A 22,380-nucleotide genomic window follows, 5' to 3' on the forward strand; every position below is an offset into this window, starting at 1 on the left:
ATCAACAAAACGAAAAGACAACCTACTGAATGGGAGAAAATATTTGCAATGCTATGACCAATAAGGAGTTAATATTCAAAATATACAGCTCATATAAGTCAATATCAGAAAAACAACTCAATTAAAAAATGGGCAGAAGACCTCAATAGACATTTTTTCAAAAAAGACATACAGATGGCAAACAGGCACATGAAAAGATGCTCAACATTGCTAGTCATCAGAAAAATGCAAATCATAACCACAGTGAGATATCACCTCATACCTGTCAGAAAACAACAAAAAGTCCACAAATAACAAGTATTGGGAAGAATGTCGAGCAAAGAGAACCCTAATACACTGTTGGTGGGAATGTAAACTGGTAGAGCCACTATGGAAAACAGTATGGAGGTTCCCCCAAAAAGCTAAAAACAGAACTACCATATGATCCAGCAACTCCAGTCCTGGGTATAATCTGAAGAAAACAAAAAACAGTAATTTGAAAAGATACTAGTCAACCAAAGAATGAGGCAGAACTGTGTATAGTAATATGCAAAGATGCTCCAGACATTCAGTGAGGGAAAAAAAAAATCGTTCAGAACACTATACTTGTATATATGTATGTCTAGGCTTATAATATACGGCCATATATGCACAGAAATATTGGGAAGGCATGTAAGACACTTTGTGTTTTTCCCTCTCAGGCGTACAACTGGAGGGGGCAGGGAGAAGAGAAATTGTTTTTCTTTATACTTTTCTGTACTGCTACATTTTCTAGAGTGCAAATTTGTTACTTTATAGTAAACACCCTAATTTGCTGCACCTTGCTTAGCTAATTACCTCTTAAATTGAAGCTTCACTGAAAACATTTTGGAAAACAACCAGGATAAAACCTCTAGTGTCTAGGCCAGTGCAGATGCATGGTCCAGGCCCTAAATTTAATCTGTGTGTGTGGCCGGCTTTACCTTTGGTAGGATACTTAGATAAGCGGACTCGCTGGAAGCTTTCAGAAAGGCAGAGGAGGGCGGTGGGGGAGTCCTGGTGAGGTCCCTGATCAGTTCATCATTCCTGGAGCTCCTGAGGGAAAGGAAGCTGGTGCTACTCTGACCGAGGCTCCCGAAGCCTGCCAGGTCTGCATCGTGGAGAGAGCTTTTCTGGTGGCACCTGTATCTGGTGTCAGGGCTCACCAGGGCTTCTTCAAACACGGACTCCTCGTCAGAGAGCTGCAGCTTCTCCAGTTCCTTATTGATTTTCTGTACATCTGCCACGGTGGTGCCAGTGGACACGTGACTGTCAGGCTTTGTGTACTCAGCACAGAGACTGAGGATGGTCTCCAGACGCTGTCTCTCCTAGAACACAGAGGAGGGAAGGTCAGTGAGTTTGTGAGAAGGAGACAACTCCAAATAAAAAGACGGAAGAGGCTGGGACCCCTGGTGAATTCAACCCACACATAATCCCACCGATACTTGGCTGGTGATGTTTTTCATCATCTTTGATGAACCCATTTATAAATCCAGATGAAATCTGGGTTAACAATGCCTGATTTTCCTCTCAAATTCAATTCTTTATTTGTATATCCCAGTGCTGATCCTAGCACATACTAGCACTCAGTGAGACCTTTCTTGATTTATCAATTCTCCAAACACTTCAAATGTTTTTGTTTAATCTCTTTTTAAAATCTTCATCCCCTTCCCTCCCTCTACTATCCACCTTCAACAATATCTAGCTCTTTCATCACTGCAGACTTAATATTTGAGTTTAAAATTAATTCTCTAGGGCTTCCCTGGTGGTGTAGTGGTTAAGAATCCGCCTGCCAATGCAGGGGACACAGGTTCGAGCCCTGGTCTGGGAAGATCCCACATGCCGCAGAGCAACTAAGCCAGTGTGCCACACTACTGAGCCCGTGTGCCACAACTACTGAAGCCCATGCGCCTAGAGCCCATGTTCCACAACGAACGAAGAGTAGCCCCCGCTCACTGCAACCAGAGAAGAAGCCTGCATGCAGCAACGAAGACCCAACACAGCCTAAAATAAACAAATTTCTTAAAAAACTATTAAAAAAAATTAATTCTCTAACTTCCTATAGAAATATCATTCTACTCTTTAGACACACAAAAGGAAAATGCTACTTTAGAAAGGCTTAATTTGAAAGGCTTAATAACTAGGTCTTCAATTTTTTTCTTGAAATGCTTCAAATTTTTTAACACTTTTTTATGTCTTGTCACCATATAAAGGTCTTTCCCACCAATTTCTCAAATGAAAAATTGAAATGATTTTTCAAAAAAGAGAATGTCGCAAGAAGATGAAGAACATTTAACGTCACATCCAGATAGAAAGACAGCAACATATTTCAAATTCTGAGATCATTAAATCTTTGAATCATTTAGCTGGAAAATAAAATGATAGTTTATTTGTCTAAAAAAAATTAATATAAGGCCATTGATGTCTATAATGGTACCACTAACTGACACTTCACCAAGCTCCCCATGTAAAACACGTAGGTATTTATGATTTTTGACTTTAAGTGAACTTACTATACATTTGTGAACAAGGGGATATAGTTTACAAAATGCTTATCATCAACCTAGACAGCACTCTTTGGAGTGGGGAATCTCAACATCTTCACCTTTCACATTAGCCCAACTGCCAAAGTGAAAAGAAAAAAATAAAATAGCAAAAAACATCTTTGGTTATTACATCTACCACATTGAAAAGAGAATTCAAAAGCCTTCCATAGAAAAATGTTTTCCAACCTAAACAGGAGGGAAATCCAAAAGGGAGGGGATATATGTATATATACGGCTGATTCATTTTGTTGTGCAGTAGAAGCTAACACAACATTGTAACGCGACTATACTCCAATAAAAATTAATTAAAAAAAAAAAAAGAAAGAAAAGAAAAACGTTTTCCAAACTGGTTATCAGTAACAAAATAGAAAAGTGTTAAGCAGCCCTGGGCTGCTGTTTTTAATATCTAATTGCAGAAAATTTGGAAAAACAAAATTCCGAAGGTAGTTCTCTTTATTAGCGGAAGAGTATCAAATAGACAAGTCAAATAGGAACAGACTAACATAATTCCCTGGTTTTCATTAAATACATCCATTAAATGACAAAATAGCATGAAATGACTTTCATCTGTCCTCTAAAGTACTCTCCCCACCCCAAAAATGCAACAGCTTGATCAAAAGGACTCTTAAACGGGTTCTTATAAGCCCCACCTCCCTTTCACTGCCTGAACTTCTGGACTCCAGCTGCAGCTCCATCCTCATGGCCTCGTCCCAGGGAAGGCACTCGGCTGCACAACCTCATCCCAGGCGGTTCTGCACGCTGTCCATCCAGGAGCCCTGATGCTTATTTATCTCTGTAGCCGCTACCAGCTGCCAAGCCCTACCCACCTCAGCTTTGTGGGGAAGGAGGGGGGGGGGCACACAGCATTCATTGCCTTATTTTAAACTCCAACAATCTAGAAAAGTCTGCATGTGAATATGCAAAGACAACTGCAAGGGTGTATGTGAGGAAGGGGACAGGAACAAGATGTTATATTTTACCCCTTCTCAAAAGCATCTGCATTAGAGGCTAATCTCCAAAGAAAAGTTCTCTTTCTGCCATGTAGGTGAATTAAGTTGAAGCATCTAAACTCAGTCTTTGCTAATCTTCATAAATGACAGTGTGTATGCATTCACCTCAACATTCATTACATTTGGGATTATCGGAAAGTTGTCAGTTTCTCTTTACCAGGGCACTGATGAACAGTGCGGTCCTCAAAAGCATGAAAGGTACTTCTGCCCAGCCTGTCATACATAGCAAAATTCCTCCCACATCTCCTTCCCAAAATGGTTTCTTCTGCTGCCAATGCCATTGCTTAATTCCAGAGGAGATAAATGATCCCAGCCAAAAGATGAATGCTATTTCAGACAGTGAAACAGTATTCAAAGGCGGGTACACAGGAAGTTTGGTCTACTGCTATGTGCTTCTCTCTATTCTTATCACCCCATTCACAGCCGATCTGTTCAGGTTTGAATCACACATGGATGCAGGACTGCTGCCCACGAGTCTAACAGAAATCCAGGCCGTGCTGAGACACACCGGCCCCGCAAGAACTGCATCAAAGAAAAATAAACTGATGATGGGAAGTGCGTCAGAAGAAAGTCTGCGAGGCATTTCAGAAAGCACGAGAAGCCTTTTAAGGAAACCCTGCACAGAATTTACCCTCATAACTCTCCCTTGAGCCCTCTTCATCTTTCCCATTCATCACGCGAATATTCTCCACTCTGCATGACCTAAAATGAGGGCGGCCATTCCACACAGGACACTTTTGAGAAACAAACAGGGCACTATTAATAATTACGCTGGAACAGCAAGCGCAAACTGGGACTGGCAACCTGAGATGTGTGGCTCTCTTCCTAAAATTCAATTTTCTTTGACGCTTCACCTAACAACCTGCTGAATTAGGAGGCTACCCTCTTTGACATCTCCAATTCCTACCCACCTTTCCAAACCAGCAATCCACTGCACATTCTCTTGAAAAGGCACCAGTAGAGAGCCCAAATATCTAAATGGCCCAAAACATTGGTGTTAAGGGTTTAGAACGTAGGTCCCTTTGAATTAAATTATTTAAAATACATTTTAATTTTTTCTCTCTCTCTCCATTTTCCCTTTCCTCCAACTCCATGTATCAAAGAAAGCTTTGAAGGGGACACAAGAGCTTAACAAATATACCTGAAGAAAATGGTGCACAATTCTTTTCCTTAGTGGTTAAAAAAAATGTTGTGGGCCGAGTGTATGGTTTTGGACCTCAGAGCTCTCTTTCTTTTTCAGAGGAATGTGTCTGGCACTGACCCACTTCAGTTCACAGTCCTCGGTCAGGACACTCTTCCATCTCCTGAACCCATCCAGTCCCCTCGTAATCAACAGCAGCCAGTCTAGGCCCTAGGACTGTGAATATAATATAGAAATAAATTATGCAGAAAATCAAGTGCTGATACTTAAGCACAGGTGAAATCTTTGTTAAAATCCCTCTTTTAACAGCCACTATGGAGAACAGTATGGAGATTCCTTAAAAAACTAAAAATAGAGTTACCATATGATCCTGCAAACCCACTCCTGGGCATATATCTGGAGAAAACTATAATTTGGAAAGAAAGATGCACCCCAATATTCATTGCAGCACTGTTTACAATAACCAAGACATGGAAGCAAGGTAAGTGTCCATCGACAGATGAATGGATAAAGAAGATGTGGGGATTCCCTGGTGGCGCAGTGGTTGAGAATCTGCCTGCTAATGCAGGGGACACGGGTTCGAGCCCTGGTCTGGGAGGATCCCACATGCCGCGGAGCAACTAGGTCCGCGAGCCGCAACTACTGAGCCTGCGCGTCTGGAGCCTGTGCTCCGCAACAAGAGAGGCCGCGATAGTGAGAGGCCCGCGCACCGCGATGAAGAGTGGCCCCCTCTTGCCACAACTAGAGAAAGCCCTCACATAGAAACGAAGACCCAACACAGCCAAAAATAAATTAATTAATTAATTAAAAAAAAAAAAAAAGAAGATGTGGTGTATATACACAATGGAATATTACGCAACCATAAAAGAGAATGAAATTCATGTTGCAGGAAAATGAATGGACCTAGAATTATCATATTAAGTGAAGTCAGACAAAGACAAATATCTTATGATATTGCTTATATGTGGACTCTAAAAAAAAACAGGTACAAATGAACTTATTTACAAAAAAGAAATAGACCCACAGACATAGAAAACAAGCTTACGGTTACCAAGGGGAAAGGAGGGCTGAAGGATAAATTAGGAGTTTGGGATTAACATATACACACTACTATATATAAAATAGATAACCAACAAGGACCTACTGTATAGCACAGGGAACTATACTCAGTATTTTGTAATAACCTATAAGGGAAAAGAATCTGAAAAAGAATATATACATTACATATTATACATATATATAAAGCTGAATCACTGGGTACATCTGAAACTAATGGGACATTATAAATCAACTATACTTCAATAAAAAAAACCTCAAGAAAAAAAAAATCCTTCTTTTATAATTATATATGTTAGGTCATTTATTACATAAAACAAAGGGTTAACCTTTAATGGTTAGAAATAATTTAGTTGAAAGGAGATTTTTCTCTAGTTAAGAAGACCTGTTATAACTGATAAACCTCTCTCTTCTGTTAACTCTAGGGATTCAATGTTTCCATATCTTCAGTTCAATAACAATCTATTAAGTTACTCTGCCCCGTAATGTACTGGGGATACAAAGAGGAAAAAAGACAGCATTTCTACCCTCAAATCTTTAACAAGAGGCACAAATAGTCAATCGATTAAAGAAACAGTGATAACAGAGGTTTAGCAAAAGCCAATGGAGTCTTTTATGGGAAAGCAATGCACAAAAATTACAGAAAAAGAAATGTGAGTTGAGTCCTCAAGGATAAATATGAGTCTGGTCTGTTGGACAGGTGGGCAGGGCATTTCTGTAAAGGAAACATATAATCAAAGGCATAGAGTCATGGATTCTCGTAGTATGCTCAGAGATCAGCAACTACTATGTGGCTAGAGAGATGGGGTTCTTTGGAGGAAGAGGGATGAGGTACATGCAAGAAATGGGCCAAATTTCTTCCTCTTCATATCAGGACTCGTTAGATCCCAATACCCTAAATAAACTTTGGGAATAAATTCATAGGGTATACCAGCAAGAGTCAGAGACCTTGGTCAAAAAGTGGATGGCAGAATGAGAAGAGCTGGAGCTGACAGCAAGTAAGCAGAATTTCCAGGATTCCACGATCAAACTCTGATGTCTCAATTAGGTAGGTCAATAAGGAGGAAAAACAGAAGCAATGGCTAAAAGTCCTTTCTGTGGGTCTATTTGTTTTTAGAGATAAATCCCTTAGGGTAGAGATAAATCCCTGGGGCTTTTAAGATCAGTCCTCTTCTTTCTGGGCACAGAATAAAATGGTTCTTCTCTTCCCAACCCCCAAACTGGATATGACTGTCAAACTTGCATCAACCAATGAAATGTGAGAAGCAACAAGTGTCACTTCTGCCTGAACGGCCAGCACAGGATTCATTACATGCCTGACTTTGTCATGGCAGTGTGACACCCCAGATGATGTTGGTTCCATCAGTCTGGGCCCTGAGTGAGGAACTGTGGAGTAAAGGCCTCATTCACCCCAAGCTGGCCATGGGGTATGAAAGAGAAACAGATCTATGCTGCATTAAGCTTTTGAGATACACTTGCTGTATAATAAAGAATTTGACTTTGCCCAGAGAGAAGTCTGCCTCTGCTGTTGGCTTCTGGAAGGTAATCTATTCCATACCTGATCTGAGTATTTTTGTTCATTAGGGCAAGTTTGGCCACACCAGATAATCTTAGGGTGGGGACTGGACACTCCAGAAACACCAACCGTGTGATTTCGCGTGGGTGCTTTGGGTCATGTGGTATCAATTGACCTGGAGACAGAGATTAACAACTTGGGCGATCAATCAACTATGGATTGTGTGATGAAGTCCAATAAAAACTCTGGACACGAAAGTTCAGGTAAGCTTCCTTGGTGGCCTACTCCATGTGTGCTATCACACACCAATGAAAGTAGAGTAACGCATCCTGACTCCAAAGGGAGGGGACAGTGGAAGCTTCACATTTGGAAACGTCTGACTCTGCTTTATATATCTCTTCCTTCGGCATATCTTTGTCTGTAGCCTTTCCCTGTAACAAACAATAATCGTGACTATAATAGCTTTCAGTGGGTTCTGTCAGTCTTTCTATGGAATTATTGAACCTGAGAGTGGTCTGGGGAACACCTTGAACTTGCAGTTAGTGTCAGAAGTGAGGGCTGGTCTTGGAGACTGTGCCTTTCAACCTTGTAATTGGCCTTACACTTACCCAAACATTGCCTTAGTATTGTTTTCATCAGTTGAGGACAAAAGATCTGATTAAGAAATTGTATACATAAGTAAGGAGTTTTTATTGTTTGGTTTTACAAATTATCTTCATGGAAGTCAGTTTAATATCTAGCTAAGAATATTTTATTTTATTTTATAAACTGGCCGGGAAGTCTACCTTCAGGCTTGTGGTCAGGAAAGTACTTATTCTGCCACCCTGAGTTTAAATAGATGTGCATGTGTGCCATCAGGAGGGCTGAGCTGGAAAGAGGCACATCTGACAAACAAAAGAGTAATGGTTTTGTGTGACTGTATCTGTTCTGGAGGCAACTGCAAGTTATTTAGAGACTTACTAATAATGTGACAGCTACTAATTGATCAACAAACATTTGTTATACACAGATTACTATTAGGACATCGTATCACATACACCTGTTCTCCTTCCATAGTAATGGACAACCCAGTACTGAGGGAGAGTAAGACATATGCAAATAACTAGGGCAACTTACCACTCAGTCAGTTTTCAGTACCTGTTTCTCAAATATACTCAGTACACTCAAATGCACAAACACTGCCTAAGGAGATCAAGGCCATCTTGCTTAAACTCCCTAAACTTCCCTCCTCTATCATCTTTATCTAGCTGGTCCTCCTTTCCTCACTGTACCATAGTGGTTAAAAGCATGAACTTTGGAGCCAGGCTGCTTGGGTTTGAATGCTGCTTCCATAGCTACTTGTGTGGCCCTGGGCAAGTCATTTAGCTTTTCTGAGTCTTAGTTCCTCATGTATAGAACAGGGGATTACTGGAGTATCTACCTTACAGGGTGGTTGTGAAGATTTTTAAAAATATATATAGATAGCTGGCACTTAGAATGCTGTCTGGGACACAGTAAACACAATAAAAGAATTAGCTCAGTTACCTAAGGAGCGTCCCTCAGTCTTTCCAAGGCAAAGCCCCCTGCTTGCGCCATTGCATCCATTTCTCTCCCACCTCCTTTGTGGCTTTGGTCTATTAATTATCCCTTCTCCTACACTCTTATTTCCTCTCTATTGACTCCTTCTCCTCTGTCTGAAAATGTACTCAAACCCATTCCCTACACCCCCAATAACAATTACATTATCAATTAAACAACTAATTATCCTTATCAGATGACGCAGTAGCCCTTCTACTTCCCTTCCTTCCTTCATGCCCCACCACCCCACACTCCCGATCTCAAAGAAGTTGCCAATGTTCAACACGTCACTTCCCATCAACCCCAGCCCTCTGCAGTCTGGGGCAGTGTGTCCTGCATCTGTGCGGACTGGACACACGGTAAGAGAAGGGGGCACCTCCCACTTCTCCAGGAAAATTAGGGGTAAAGTGACCAGAAACAGGAGAAGCACTTTGAAATAAAGATATTTTCATGAAGGGAGCTTGGTAACTCTCTCTGTCATCTTATATTTTAATGATCTGTGGGGTAAAATGGCTTCTCCCTCTCACAGAACCACTGGATTTTCAGGGCAGAATCTGTGTTAAGTTTGATTAAGCGGAAAGAACATTTATTTGGATTTGAAGTTCTGGACTTACCAGATCCATAACAGAGAAGCTCAATCTTTCTAGTTATTACCTGGTCTGTAAAACAGAGATTGTAAAATTAGCGCCTACCCTTAAGTTCTTGGAGAAACCAATAAGAGCTTGTGTATGAGAACCTTTCATACACTTTATACTATAAAGTTTACAATTGGTGCCTGAGCGGGTCCTCAGTGTTTGTTAACCAGGATTAGAGATGGTTCCCATTAAAACATGATGTGAAATAGACAATTGTCTTGTGGGTCCTGGGGAACCATCTCTAATCCTGGTTAACAAACAAACCTGAAAAACAAATCCAATTATTTTCAGGCAGAGGAAATACAGGAAAAATATGTTATGCAGCTAAATGGCTCCCTGAAAATTCACGAATCTATGGGGTTCCTTTGCCAATCTGGAAAGAGACAGAACGCCCTCATTGCCCAAAATGCCTCCCCATGGTAGATCACGTGCCTGAGCCCAGTCGCCATGGTAACCCAGGGAGGAAGGAATTTTTTCTGTCACTCACTGCCATTTGGTCCCTCTATCCCCACTGTTACAGAGCAACATATATTCCCTACAGCATAAGTCCAGTGGAGTAGCTTCTAGAAAGAACTACCTTCCAAAAACTTCATCTCCTATCCAGTGCACACTTCACCCTTGACATAAAACCCAGGTTTCTATTCCAGGTTGCCCCTGGCTCCACCTTAAATGCCAGAGATAATCATTGTCCCTGCCCTATGAGTACATGCCTCATTCAAATACCTGAGGAGTTTATCACATCCTGCCTTTGCTCATACCCAAAGAAATTCAGTTCTTTTCATCTCATTTCATAAATGTATCCTCACACTCCTGATCATTTTTCAAAAAATTACTAATACTCACAGCTCCCTTAAACCTGCTTGCCTCTACTATTATTCTTAGCTGTGTCCCTCTTCTAGAAAGAGCTTATGCTTTAAAAAATATGTATAAATATAAGTATATAATATGTTTAATTATAACACATTTATAAAATATATTTAAATATTAGTTTCATAACTTAATAATATATATGAATTATGTATAATACATGTGTATGCTGAGGTAACATTTATTTTTATTCTCATTTATATCAGGCATGTCCTAAAATACTACCACTTGATTAAATTAATCCTGTTACTTTTTTTTTTTTTTTTTTTTAATTTTTATTGCAGTATAGTTGATTTACAGTGTTTTTAGCTTCAGGTGTACAGCAGTGAATCAGTTATACATATACATATAGCCACTCTTTTTAGGTTCTTTTCCCATATAGGCCATTACAAAGTATTGAGTAGAGTTCCCCATGCTATATAGTAGGTTCTTATTAGTTATCTATTTTATATATAGTAGTGTGTATATGTCAATCCCAACCTCCCAATTTATCCCCCCCTCTCCCCCACACTTTCCCCCTGGGTAACCATAAGTTTGTTTTCTGCATCTGTGACTCTATTTCTGTTTTGTAAATAGGTTCATTTGTACCATTTTTTTAGATTCCACATATAAGCAATATCATATGATATTTGTCTTTGTCTGACTTACTTCACTCAGTATGACAATCTCTAGGGCCATCCGGTGCTTTAATATTTTTAAGATACGTTTTATATTTCACCCAGATGCGAAAAATTTCTTCAGTAGGAGAGTTGGTCTGAATTACCTGGTCTACCATTACTGAAAGCAAATGTTACAGCATTTTGCATCTTAATTGCATTTAACCTCAGCAACAAAGTTGCAGGAATCTGAATCTTAATTTTCTCACTCCGACAAACAGAAAATTTACTTTTAAGCCAGGTACATTTTATAATCTTAATAAAGAATAGCAAGTCTTTAGAATAAATCTTACAAAAAAAGGTACAGGACCTTAACAGAGAACATTAAAAATTTTAATGAAAAACACTATGACCCAATAAATGGAAGCATAATCCCTAATTTAATTACTTCCCCTGGTGTCATTTATATTGTCCCTCTATCTCCTGCATTTCCTGGAAACTGGAATTTATATCTTAAGTCCTGAGAGATTCAGGTTAAATACGTCTGGCTAGATTACTTCACAGGTGATACTGTCTACTTCGTATTTCAGCAGATCAGGAAAGATATCTGGTTATTCTACCATGAATGATGCTAAGAATAACCAGTGAATTAGGTAATTGACCACATGATGGAATGATCTACAGATTCTTATTAGTTATCATTGATTAGAAATTATTTTTATGGTCATTACAAAATTTATGACAAAAGAATCCAACATTTCCCTTTTATCATTGACAAATGTAATCCATTTCTTTTGCTAATACAAAAATACTTCAAATCAATTGAACTTTTTCATACCATACATTTAAAAAATAACTGTGATACTCTTGAGACTGCACAACCAATTACCATGCAGCCAATTTGTACATACCAAACCACATCCACCACATAGAAATGAATTTCTGGTATTCTGAAGGTAGAGATTTGGGGCTGTAGTCTGGAGTTTCGCCTCTAGGAAACCTGCTCAGCTTATTACCTCCTTCTCATTCCTGACTGGCTTCCCTTTGGGTTGTGATACCATGCTCCTTGGGCACAGGTAAACAAACTCCTCCAGCACATCCTTGTCCAAAAGGAGCAGCATATGCTCCACAGCTGGCTGCAGCAGTAATGTCCAGGCGGCAGAGCATCATGTTGGCTATCCATAGCATGTTGTAAGTGTTGCTGTGAGTACACGATGTAATTCATCCGGCTCCCTGGTTCTGGGGACTATGGGGCACACTGTCAGTCTCTGCTTGGATCTGGTAGCCTTATGAGGAGACCCAGATGAAACTGTTCTCATTCTGAAGTGACTGGCCAGAGGACCTTGACAGCCTCATGCCTAGCCTAGCTGCCTCTGCGAATGCAAAGAAGCAACTTGGTGGCTTATACATACTGGTGCTAATCTCTTGACTCACCAATTGTAGCTGGGCCTATAACTTCCCAACCCTTCCCTGGGTCATCCTTCAGCTTCTCTAACCTTTGGACCAGGTGTGTGAGGAAAGGCCTGGGGTTTTGCAGGACAATCATACCATGAAGATCTGAGGTAATAAAAATTGACAAGGGTTTCAGTCTGTGCTTGTGATTTCCACTTGTTCCTACCCCCTCCCACTTCACATCCATCTTCCCTTCTTAAATGCCTGCTCCATGCACGTCAAGCTCCTTCATCAGAAACAAAGATTAAGAGCTTACAGAGACTGCTTAACCAGCGCCCATGACAGCATAAAGTCAAATCCCTTACCTATAAACATATATCCTAGTAGTTCCGCTTCTCTGACTGAATGCTGACTGATACAGTTATATACAAGGAAAATGATGAGGTATTCCTGTTACTTTTTAATCCAAGAATGTTTTCTCAACTTGCTTTTTCCACCTCTATTTATTCCTTGCATTTGCTAGGCAGACTCAAGTTAATCTCTGACCATCTAACTAGGATCTTCTGTATTTTAGTCCTTTCCTGATGCCTTTTTTGCATCATTTTGCCATTTAAAATCAACTGACAGACATGTGAGTTTTGATAAGTTTTACTTTTATAAAATATCAGTCTTGTGGTGACCTTCTCTTAAAATATTACAAGATGCCAGTTGAAAGAAAATGCCCATTATGAATGACTACATAACATTATTGCTGCTACTCAGAAAATTTAAGGTGGAAAATAATACACTTCTCCCTATAGACTGAAAAACATTGGCTGTAAAGAAATGAAATTCATGTGATCAGTATAATCATAATTTTCACAGTGTGTAAGAAAAATATGTCAGATATTTTTCCTCTTACATGGACAGGGTTTCAGAAGAAAATCTACATGGTGTCTGAGTCCCTTCTGTTAAAGAAATTATGCTATTGTTCTATACCATTAAAGAAAACATGACAAAACAAAAGTCCAATAGTACTGTCATTTCTTTACATTTTCACCTTGGCTTAACTAAGTTCCAGAGGATCTTTTTGTTTTGTTTTGTTGTTGTTGTTGTTTCTCCTGAAAGGCCACAGTTTACAATATACAATCCATTGAAATACTTTTAGAATATTATGTAATATTTTATTTTGTTCAATCAAAACCAGTTCATGAGAGGTATCAAAACTCAATCTTCACATTTGAAAATCTATCCTAAAAAAAAATAAACTCTCTTTTTTTTTAATGCACAAAGAAGTTGGTGGAGTGAAAAAGTAAGAAAGTCTAACAAGTGAAAAAAAGAGACTGGGCTATCACATATCAACTGAAAGTACTGCAATGCAACTATTGATGGGAGATACATCTCATGGGAAATACTATGTGTTAAAATTTAAAAAGCATGCTAGCAAGTTTTATATATAGAAATTCAAAATAAACAATGACATGTCTTCTTTATTTGAGCTGTTAGGAAAGTAACAATATTTTCCTTTCTCCCAAGACAACTTTCAAAAATTGCAATCTCTGTCTAACACGATTTAGGCCTTGGTCTTCATGAGCTGATGGAAACGACAAACTTTCAAAGTTCTGGCTCTGTTATTCTATAATCAAAATGAAAGAATAATACATGTCTGAAGAAACTTGTTCTTTTTAACTGTACTTTTAGCATTTTCTTAAAATTATCTTTTTTTCAAAATCTGAATTACAATCCCAGAGCTGGGATAGGGTCTTAGCCATTTTGAATCAGAAAAACATCAATTTTTCCAAACCAAAATTCTTTTATAAAACATGCCCCCACAGAAATATTTCCCCCTTGCAGTCAATTAGACTTCACCAGAGCAAAGTTCTTGGCTATCCTGAACTTTCAAAAACCAGTCTTGCCGATTTCTGCTTTTGGGAAGATGGTGTAGAGGTCCTTTTCCCTATTCTTCTCACTAAGTACTACTAAGAACCTTGGATATTTTAAATATAAGACAAGCATAAGACCCTGAAAAATGGACAGAAGGCAGCAGGTCAGTTAGGAAAGTAGGGACTCAAGGAAAAGCACAGAGACAGGTTCCCTGGGATTTTCTTTTGCCTCATAAGTCCCAGACTTAGAGCTGAAGAACAGGCAACAACATCAACAACCTGGCTCAGTCGCTAGAGAATTATGCAGTGAAAAAAGCCAAACACAAAAGTTTACACAGTATGTGATTATATTTGTGTAACATTCTTGAAATGACAAAATTATAGAAATGGAAGACAGACCAGTGGTTGCCAGGGGTTGAGGAGGAGATGAGGGTAGGAGGAAAGCAGGAGTGGCTATAAAAGGGCAACAGGAGAAACCCTTGTGGTGTTAAAACTGTTCTGTACCTTGACTGCATCATCATCAATATCCTGGTGTAATAGGGAAGAACAAATCTGACTCCATGTTAGATCTGTTTCTTTTACTTTAACTTTGTATTTTATTGCTTTTGCTACAAGTTAAGAATGTTGCCTATAGCCTGAAATACATGATAGGCCATTCTCAAGGGCCTGACTTTTAAAAATATACTTTCCCATTTATATCGAGATACAAAGTTGCAGAACACTGAATACCATTTGTCTTATTGGAGGTTTACAGGAACATCATGACTGACCTACAAGGACAGCGGCAAGAACAAAGGATTCCAACACCAACAAGTATGCAACAACCAACCACCCCCTGCCCCTTTTAGTATAAAAGAAGCCTGAATTCTAACTGGGGTAAGATGAGTCTCCTGGGCACTAGTGCACCATCTTCTCCGTCTGCTGCCTTTCTCAACAAAGTTGCTATTCCTTGCTCCAACCACTTGTCTCTTGACTTACTGGCCTGCCATGAGGCAAGCAGTATGAACTTGGACTCGGTAACACTGTTTGTGATACTGTACTCGAGTGTGCAAGATGTTACCACTGGAGAAAACTGGGTATAGGGTGCACAGGACCTCTCTGAATTATCAATATTTCTTATAATTAATTGCATGGGAATCTACAGTTACCGCAAAATAAAGACATTAACTTTTTTTAAAAAGTGCCTTCTAATATGTCTTAACGTACACATTGAGATGGCTGAATCAAAATTCTTCCATTGAAAAAGTGATGAATGTGTTTGATTTCTAATACTTATTTTGGACTTCTTCATCTTTTTCTTTTTTTTTTCTGAAGAATCAATCTCAAACTTTAAAAATAGTCTTCACTGCAAATATCCCCATAAACTTTTCTAGAACTAAGGAAGAAAATTTCTCATTATGAGAATTAGCCAGCACAGTCACTAAATCTAATCTTTGATGAGATATTTTTAACAGGCAGGTCAATAAATGGATTTAATTTAGAAATATTAAGTAATTTAACAACATATATGGGGATCACTTTTCCTATGAAGAATCAATAGTCCTCCCTCATCACCCCTCTCCCATGTACCTGTTGGTATTGATATACTGTATTTCCAATGTTCATGTAGTTTGTACATTTTTCTATATTGATTTATCATTTTTGAAAAAAGAATGTGACTTTTCCCAGACATAGTGGCATACAGGGCCTCCTTTTAGTCTAAGTTACATTGTGTATTTCGGCATTCAGCCCGGGAATGCTAAATTATGCTACATAAGATGAAGAGTACACATCCCTCAGTTCTAAGCAGGGATTTTTAAATGTGTGGCACCATCAAGAGGCAAGAGCTTGTACTGTCACTGTAACAAGAACCTAGGGTTTGCTCTCAAGTATAGGGGACTATTTTAACACAAAATTACACTAAGACTTTGGCTCAGTTTTTCCGCAATGTGGAGTCACTAGATATATTGCTAAACGCTATTTTTTTCCCTTCCCATTCCTCCTCTACCCATCTAGCCCTCCAACTGAAGAAGAAAAAAAAAGACTTTTTATTCTCAGTTAACTGGGGACAGTTGGCAACTCTAATTGCTAAGAATTAATTCCTTCAATATTTACTGAACATCTACATTTATGCCAGCAATTTGCTATTTAAAAGATAAAGTCTTTATTCTCTAATGACCCAAGGTGATCTGACCATAGATAACAGTCTACTTTATATTATCTACTAGTTATAGATTTACTCTTATTTTATTAGAAATTAAAGAAGTTGTCTTAGAGAATGGACAGCTTATTTAGAAAGTAGACAGTATTACCAATCTAATCCTGTGCTGACCAATATCCAATATATTATAATTAATTTCATCTTTTTTTTTTATAGTTTTTCTCAATGTAAGAAAATTTTAAAACACATGGTTCACATTGTATTTCTGCATCAGACTCTACAAACCATCCAAACGAGTCATGAAAGTAAAGGGGGCAGAGAATGGCAGAGAACTGACTGGCTGCTTTAAACATCAGAGCTAGGAAAAGCAAGCCTCCACAGAAAGAAATCATTCTAAAGCTTATGTCAAACCTGAAGATTAAATCAATTAATTAATGAATGGACATTCTGACCCAGAATACAGGAAGAGGGTCATAATTTCTAAATATCCCTTTAAAAAGTGTGAGCCATCAAATTTATTTGGTTAGTAAACCAACCTGTCACCCCATTTGCAGTTTAACTGACTCACTTCCCACCACTGCAACCCTTGTTTTTTTTTTAAATTAAAACTATAGTCAGGATGTAGCAAGAGGAAGGGCCACATCAGGAAGCAGATGCCTTTCAAGTCAGACGGGAGTGCAAAATAGTTTTCAATACTTAAGTTTGCCTTCACATTTCAAACACATTCTTCTTAGGAAAAAAGGAAGATGGCTAGGAAGCCACAGGCATTCTTATAACACTGTCCTTTCTGCTTCCAGTGAAGAGGTGTCTTCAAATTTACAGTACAAAAAGGTCTGAATGACCAAACTGTCTTTTGGGGTCAGAAGTCACTAGCAAGTAGAGGCAGCAAGAAGCAGATATAAAAGCAAAACACATCCACAGGTAGACTAACTCTCACCTGACAATGCTCACTCTTCTTGAGTTCCCAAATTTTCTTAATTATAGAACTGAATTATAAAGCCTGTTTACTCTCTGGTCTTTAAAATAGTATCTGTCTTACCACCTTAAGGAGATTAGAGAACATACACTTTTATTTTATAAAATCCCATTTTATATAACTCCTTAAATATGCTCAATTATACTTTTAGTTAATTTTAGAAACATTATATCTATTGTCTACTCAAAAGTACACAAGCCTTGGTTTTGTATGATTCTGGAGAGCACCAATTCTTACAAAGAATGCTACAAATTTTTCAGCATAAAGAAAAAGAACTCATTCTCATCTTTTTATTTTTAATTGAAAAGTGGAAGAGAATTTTCTGTTTCTGGAAGTAAAAAGAATGCATTTATGCTGAGATATTTGCATTCTTTTGTGGAGAGCTTCACTGTTACCTAGAACTAAGTATGTAAACTTAAGTTTGAGATGTCTGGGAACTAGGGGAGCAGCCTATGGCCACAGAATAAGGAAAGCCAGAATGAATATCATTCACTCTTTCTAAAAACATGTGTGCAATGTTTCCCATACTCTACTCATCTGGCTACAAGGTGGATGCACAGCCGTGAGCAAGACAGGCATGGTCCCAGCCCTTTGCAACTTAAAATTCTTTAGTTGTAAAGCACTTTCAGAAATGCTATTAGAACAAAACATCTTCTAAATTGTAGAGAATCGCTGTCCCAGACATTTCACCTATTCACATAATAAATACCATGGAAGTATTATTACGTGTCTTGAAAGAAAGTCAACCTCATCTCCGGGGTGGCAGAATATGTAAAAAGTTAGAAAACCTTATTCCATGGTGCCTCATGACAGCTGGCATCATATTACAACTTGCTGGAGAAATGAACACCAAGTGTGACCCTACAGAGTTCTAAACAGTGACAATACTGTTTATCAAGGTACCACAGATGACTGTCATCAGCCAGAAAGAAAATAATGGATTGCTACAACTCAATTTGTGGGAATCTACTGGTTCTCCACAATAGCACACAGGTGCTTTTGGTGATGTAACCAAATGAATACTCTTAATAGCAGTAGGGTTTGCTTTAAGTTTTTTATTTTCCCCTTTTCTTCCTAAAATGACTTTAACTGCCCTGGACCATAAGATGAACTAGATGGGCATCCCTACCTCTGCATTACTGGAAGGGAGGCAGGTATCAAATGAGACAAATAAAAGAATATCCTGTCTACTTTGTAATGATTTCTTTAGCCTTTCAAGCATCTAGTTTGTCAAAGGATCAGCATCCCAGCCCACTAGAGGTACCTTATCCATTCCCCTACTTGGAAAACAACTCAGAACTGGGAAGTTTAAATGACCACTGGCCAGCCCAGAAGGATGTCACAAGGTCTATAAGCTGACGTGCACACACTTCGTGCACACAGGACCCTCTTAAGACCTCACTTGCACCTAGTAACTCTTAGTTGGCAGTATTTTTAAACAAGGCTTGATATCTGGTTTCTAAAAATCATAAATTTAAAAAAGAAGGCTGGCTTAATGACAAAGGAAAAATTGGCAGCTTAGAGCAAGAAAGAAGAAAAATTATAGAAAACAAAACAACTCAACTAGCACAGCAGTTGGAAGCTATTTAATGTTGACTCGCTGTGGATAGTTGTACCCCATTAGTAGGTCCTTAGAGATTCATGATTAGGGTTCAGCCTTTAATACTCAATATAATTACCTTGAGTTTTCAAATAAAGATTACACAAGTAAAAAAATCCAAATGAAACACTGGGATAATCACAACTCAAGCTAAAAAATACTACAGAAATTATGCTTAGTGAATCAACTTTATCCTGCTTGGTTTCCTCATTAATGAATTCAATAAATCTTTGGCATCTATTAATTCTATATTTGTCTAAGAGTTGGGTTTATTTTTTGAAAATTATGCTTTGACAATTTGGAGGTCCCAGTGGACTCATCCTGTAGAGTCAATTAAACTGTACTGCTCATGAAGAATAGCTCATGGGCTGGAAGCCCAGGCACAGCTTTTCTTGGCTCCTGGAGTAAACCCCATATGGCAGTAGAACTTTACCTTCACTGACTCGCTATCTTCTGAAATTTTTGTTTTCCTGCTCCGGGTTTCTGATTCGTGTCTACATTTGATTGGGGTTTTGGATTGCACACAATCAATAGTTATCCGCATTGATGGTGCAATGACTGGGAATCTGGTTTTATGATCTGACCACTTGGTGAACTGTCACGTAGAACTGGAAGCTACCCTTGTTCTGGTGAGAGACGGCTGAGCATTTATTTGTTGTCATTTCTCACTTGTTTGTTGTTCTTCTATTTGTGAACTCAAATCAGGACAATTTTTTTGCCTAGTCTCTGTAACTGAGAAAAAAAAATCACTGTGTGTGAGTGAAATATTTTCCTACTTCCTGAGGATAATAATACATTAAAATAAAGGACCTCTATTATGATTGGTTTATAAGACTAATAAGCATTTAAATAAATCTAACATTCCCAAAATTCCAAAAAAATAAAAAGGAAATTCTAAAAATTTAAATGTGTTCTCCTTTAGAAAAGACCTTCCTCTTCAAAACTGTTGACTTCAGAAGCAGTTTTCTTTGCCTTAGAAAACAAGTTTAGATGAATAAAGTGAATCCTTACACAAATTATCAAACACTGATTTGATGATTCGGTTTAAAAAACAGCTATATGTCTTTGCCTTGTCTTATCAGTGTACAGTATAATACAAGTTTAATTTCATCTTTAAAATAAGTTTGGATTAGTTTTATCATAAAGAGATTAGTTTCTCTGAACTTCTTTACTAGTTTACTGAAAAGATAAGCTAAGATTACTTCCATATACAGTGTAAGGTTAAGAAAAACATAAAATTTGTGTTCAACCAAACAATTATAACTATGACAAACCTTTTTATATCAATAGTAATTATGTTCTGTGATGTGTCAGCTTAAATACAGTTTACAATATCTTAAGTTAAGGGCTTCTGTCTGAAGTGTCTGATTGTTCCAGAAAGTGAAAGAAGACCGTGAAGAACAAAAATTGATGGAAATTAAAAAATTACATATTTGGATGTCAGGGAGATCAAGATGGTGGAGAAAGAGGACGCTGAGCTCATCTCCCCCCAGGAACACATCAAAAATACAGTTTTCTGCAGAAACTTTGCAGGCCAGAAGCGAGTGGCATGATATATTTAAAGTGCTGAAAGGGAAAAACCTAAGACCTAGGACACTCTACCCAGCAAGGTTATCATTCAGAAGTGAAGGAGAGATAAAGAACTTCTCAGACAAGCAAAAACTAAGAGTTCAGCAACACTAAAGTGACCCTAAAAGAAGTGTTAAAGGGTCTTCTCTAAGAGGAAAAGAAAAGGCTACAACAAAAAGTGAGAATTTATAGGAAAGACAAAAACCCCACAGATAAAGGCAAATATATAGTAAAGATTGTGGATCAACTACTTAAATAGTCGAGCATGAAGATTAAAAGACAAAAATTGTAAAATCAACTATAACTACAGTAAACAGTTATGGGATAGACATGAAGATGTAAAATACGACATCAAAAACCCAAAAGTGGGGGAGGGGAGTAAAAAACGTAGATCTTTTAGAATGTGTTTGAATTTAAATGACTATCAGTTTAGAACAAGTAGATATATTTATAGGTCAACATATGAACCCCATGGTTACCACAAACCAAAACTTACAATAGATAGACAAAAACTAAGCAGAAAGAAACACAAGCATACCACTGAAGAAAATCATCAAACCACAAGGGAACAAACTAAAAGAAGAGAAAAAAACAGAAGAAGTACAATAACAACTAGTAAACAAGTAACAAAATGGCAAGAAGTACACACTTATCAATAGTCACTTTAAATGCCAATGAACTAAATGCTCCAATCAAAAGACATAGGATGCCCGATTGGATAAAAAAAAAACAAGAACCATCTATATGCTGCCTACAAGAGACTCACTTCAGAGCTAAAAACACACACAGACTGAAAGTGAGGGGATGGAAAAAGATATTTCATGAAAATGGAAATGTAAGAAAGCTAGGGTAGTAATACTCATATCAGACAAAGTAGACTTTAAAACAAAGTCTATATCCAAAGACAAGGAAGGGCATTATATGATGATAAAGGGATCAATATGAGAAGAGGATATAACACTCATTAACATATTTAGGTGCTCCTGTATTAGTTAACATATACCTAATATAGGAGCACCTGAATATATAAAGTAAATATTAACAGACATAAAGGGGGAAATTAACAATAATACAATAAAAGTAGAGGACTTTAACACCTCTCTTACATCAATTGACAGATCATCCAAACAGAAAATCAATAAGAAAACAATGGTCTTAAATGACATATAGACCAGTTGGACTTAACAGATATCTACAGGACATTCCGCTCAAAAACAGCAGAATACACATTTCTTTTCAAGTGCACATGGAACATTCTCCAGGAAAGATCACATGCTAGGAAACAAAACGAATCCCAACAAATTTAAGAGTCTAGAAATTATATCAAGCATCTTTTTCAACTACATGGTATGAAACTAAAAATCAATTACAGGGAAAAAAATGGGAAAAACACAAACATGTGGAGATTAAACAACATGCCACTAAAAAACCAGTGGACCAATGAAGAAATCAAAGAGGAAACCAGAAAATACCCTGAGACAGATGAAAATAAATACACAGGGACTTCCCTGGTGGCACAGTGGTTAAGAGTCTGCCTGCTAACGCAGGGGACATGGGTTTGATCCCTGGTCCATGAATATCCCACATGCTGTGGAGCAACTAAGCTCATGTGCCACAACTACTGAGCCTGCGCTCTAGAGCCCACGAGCCACAACTACTGAGCCCACATGCCACAACTACTGAAGCCCGTGCACCTAGAGCCCATGCTCTGCAACAAGAGAAGCCACCGCGATGAGAAGCCTGCACTCTGCAATGAAGAGTAGCCCCTGCTTGAGGCAACTAGAGAAAGCCCATGTGCAGCAACAAAGAACCAACGCAGCCAAAAATAAATAAAATAAGTAATTAAAAAACAAAACAAAACACAACTTTCCAAAACCTATGGGACACAGAAAAAGTGGTTCTAAGAGGGAAGTTTATAGC

The 22,380-nt window shown here is 38.2% G+C and overlaps 1 protein-coding gene across 11 annotated transcripts in view; it reads right to left on the bottom strand.

Annotated features, from left to right (window-relative positions):
- Positions 1 to 22,380, bottom strand: part of PHLDB2 (pleckstrin homology like domain family B member 2) — a 124,010-nt gene that overhangs the window by 63,715 nt on the left and 37,915 nt on the right. For 10 of the 11 annotated variants that reach the window (XM_068546768.1, XM_068546770.1, XM_068546769.1 and 7 more), the window contains exon 3: positions 942 to 1,325. In XM_068546768.1, coding sequence (XP_068402869.1) covers positions 942 to 1,325 — 384 coding nt within the window. The remainder of the gene's footprint in view (positions 1 to 941; positions 1,326 to 22,380) is intronic. The other variant, XM_068546763.1, reaches the window with a different exon arrangement.

This window comes from Eschrichtius robustus, chromosome 6 (assembly GCF_028021215.1).
Source record: "Eschrichtius robustus isolate mEscRob2 chromosome 6, mEscRob2.pri, whole genome shotgun sequence".
Lineage (NCBI taxonomy): Eukaryota > Metazoa > Chordata > Mammalia > Artiodactyla > Eschrichtiidae > Eschrichtius > Eschrichtius robustus.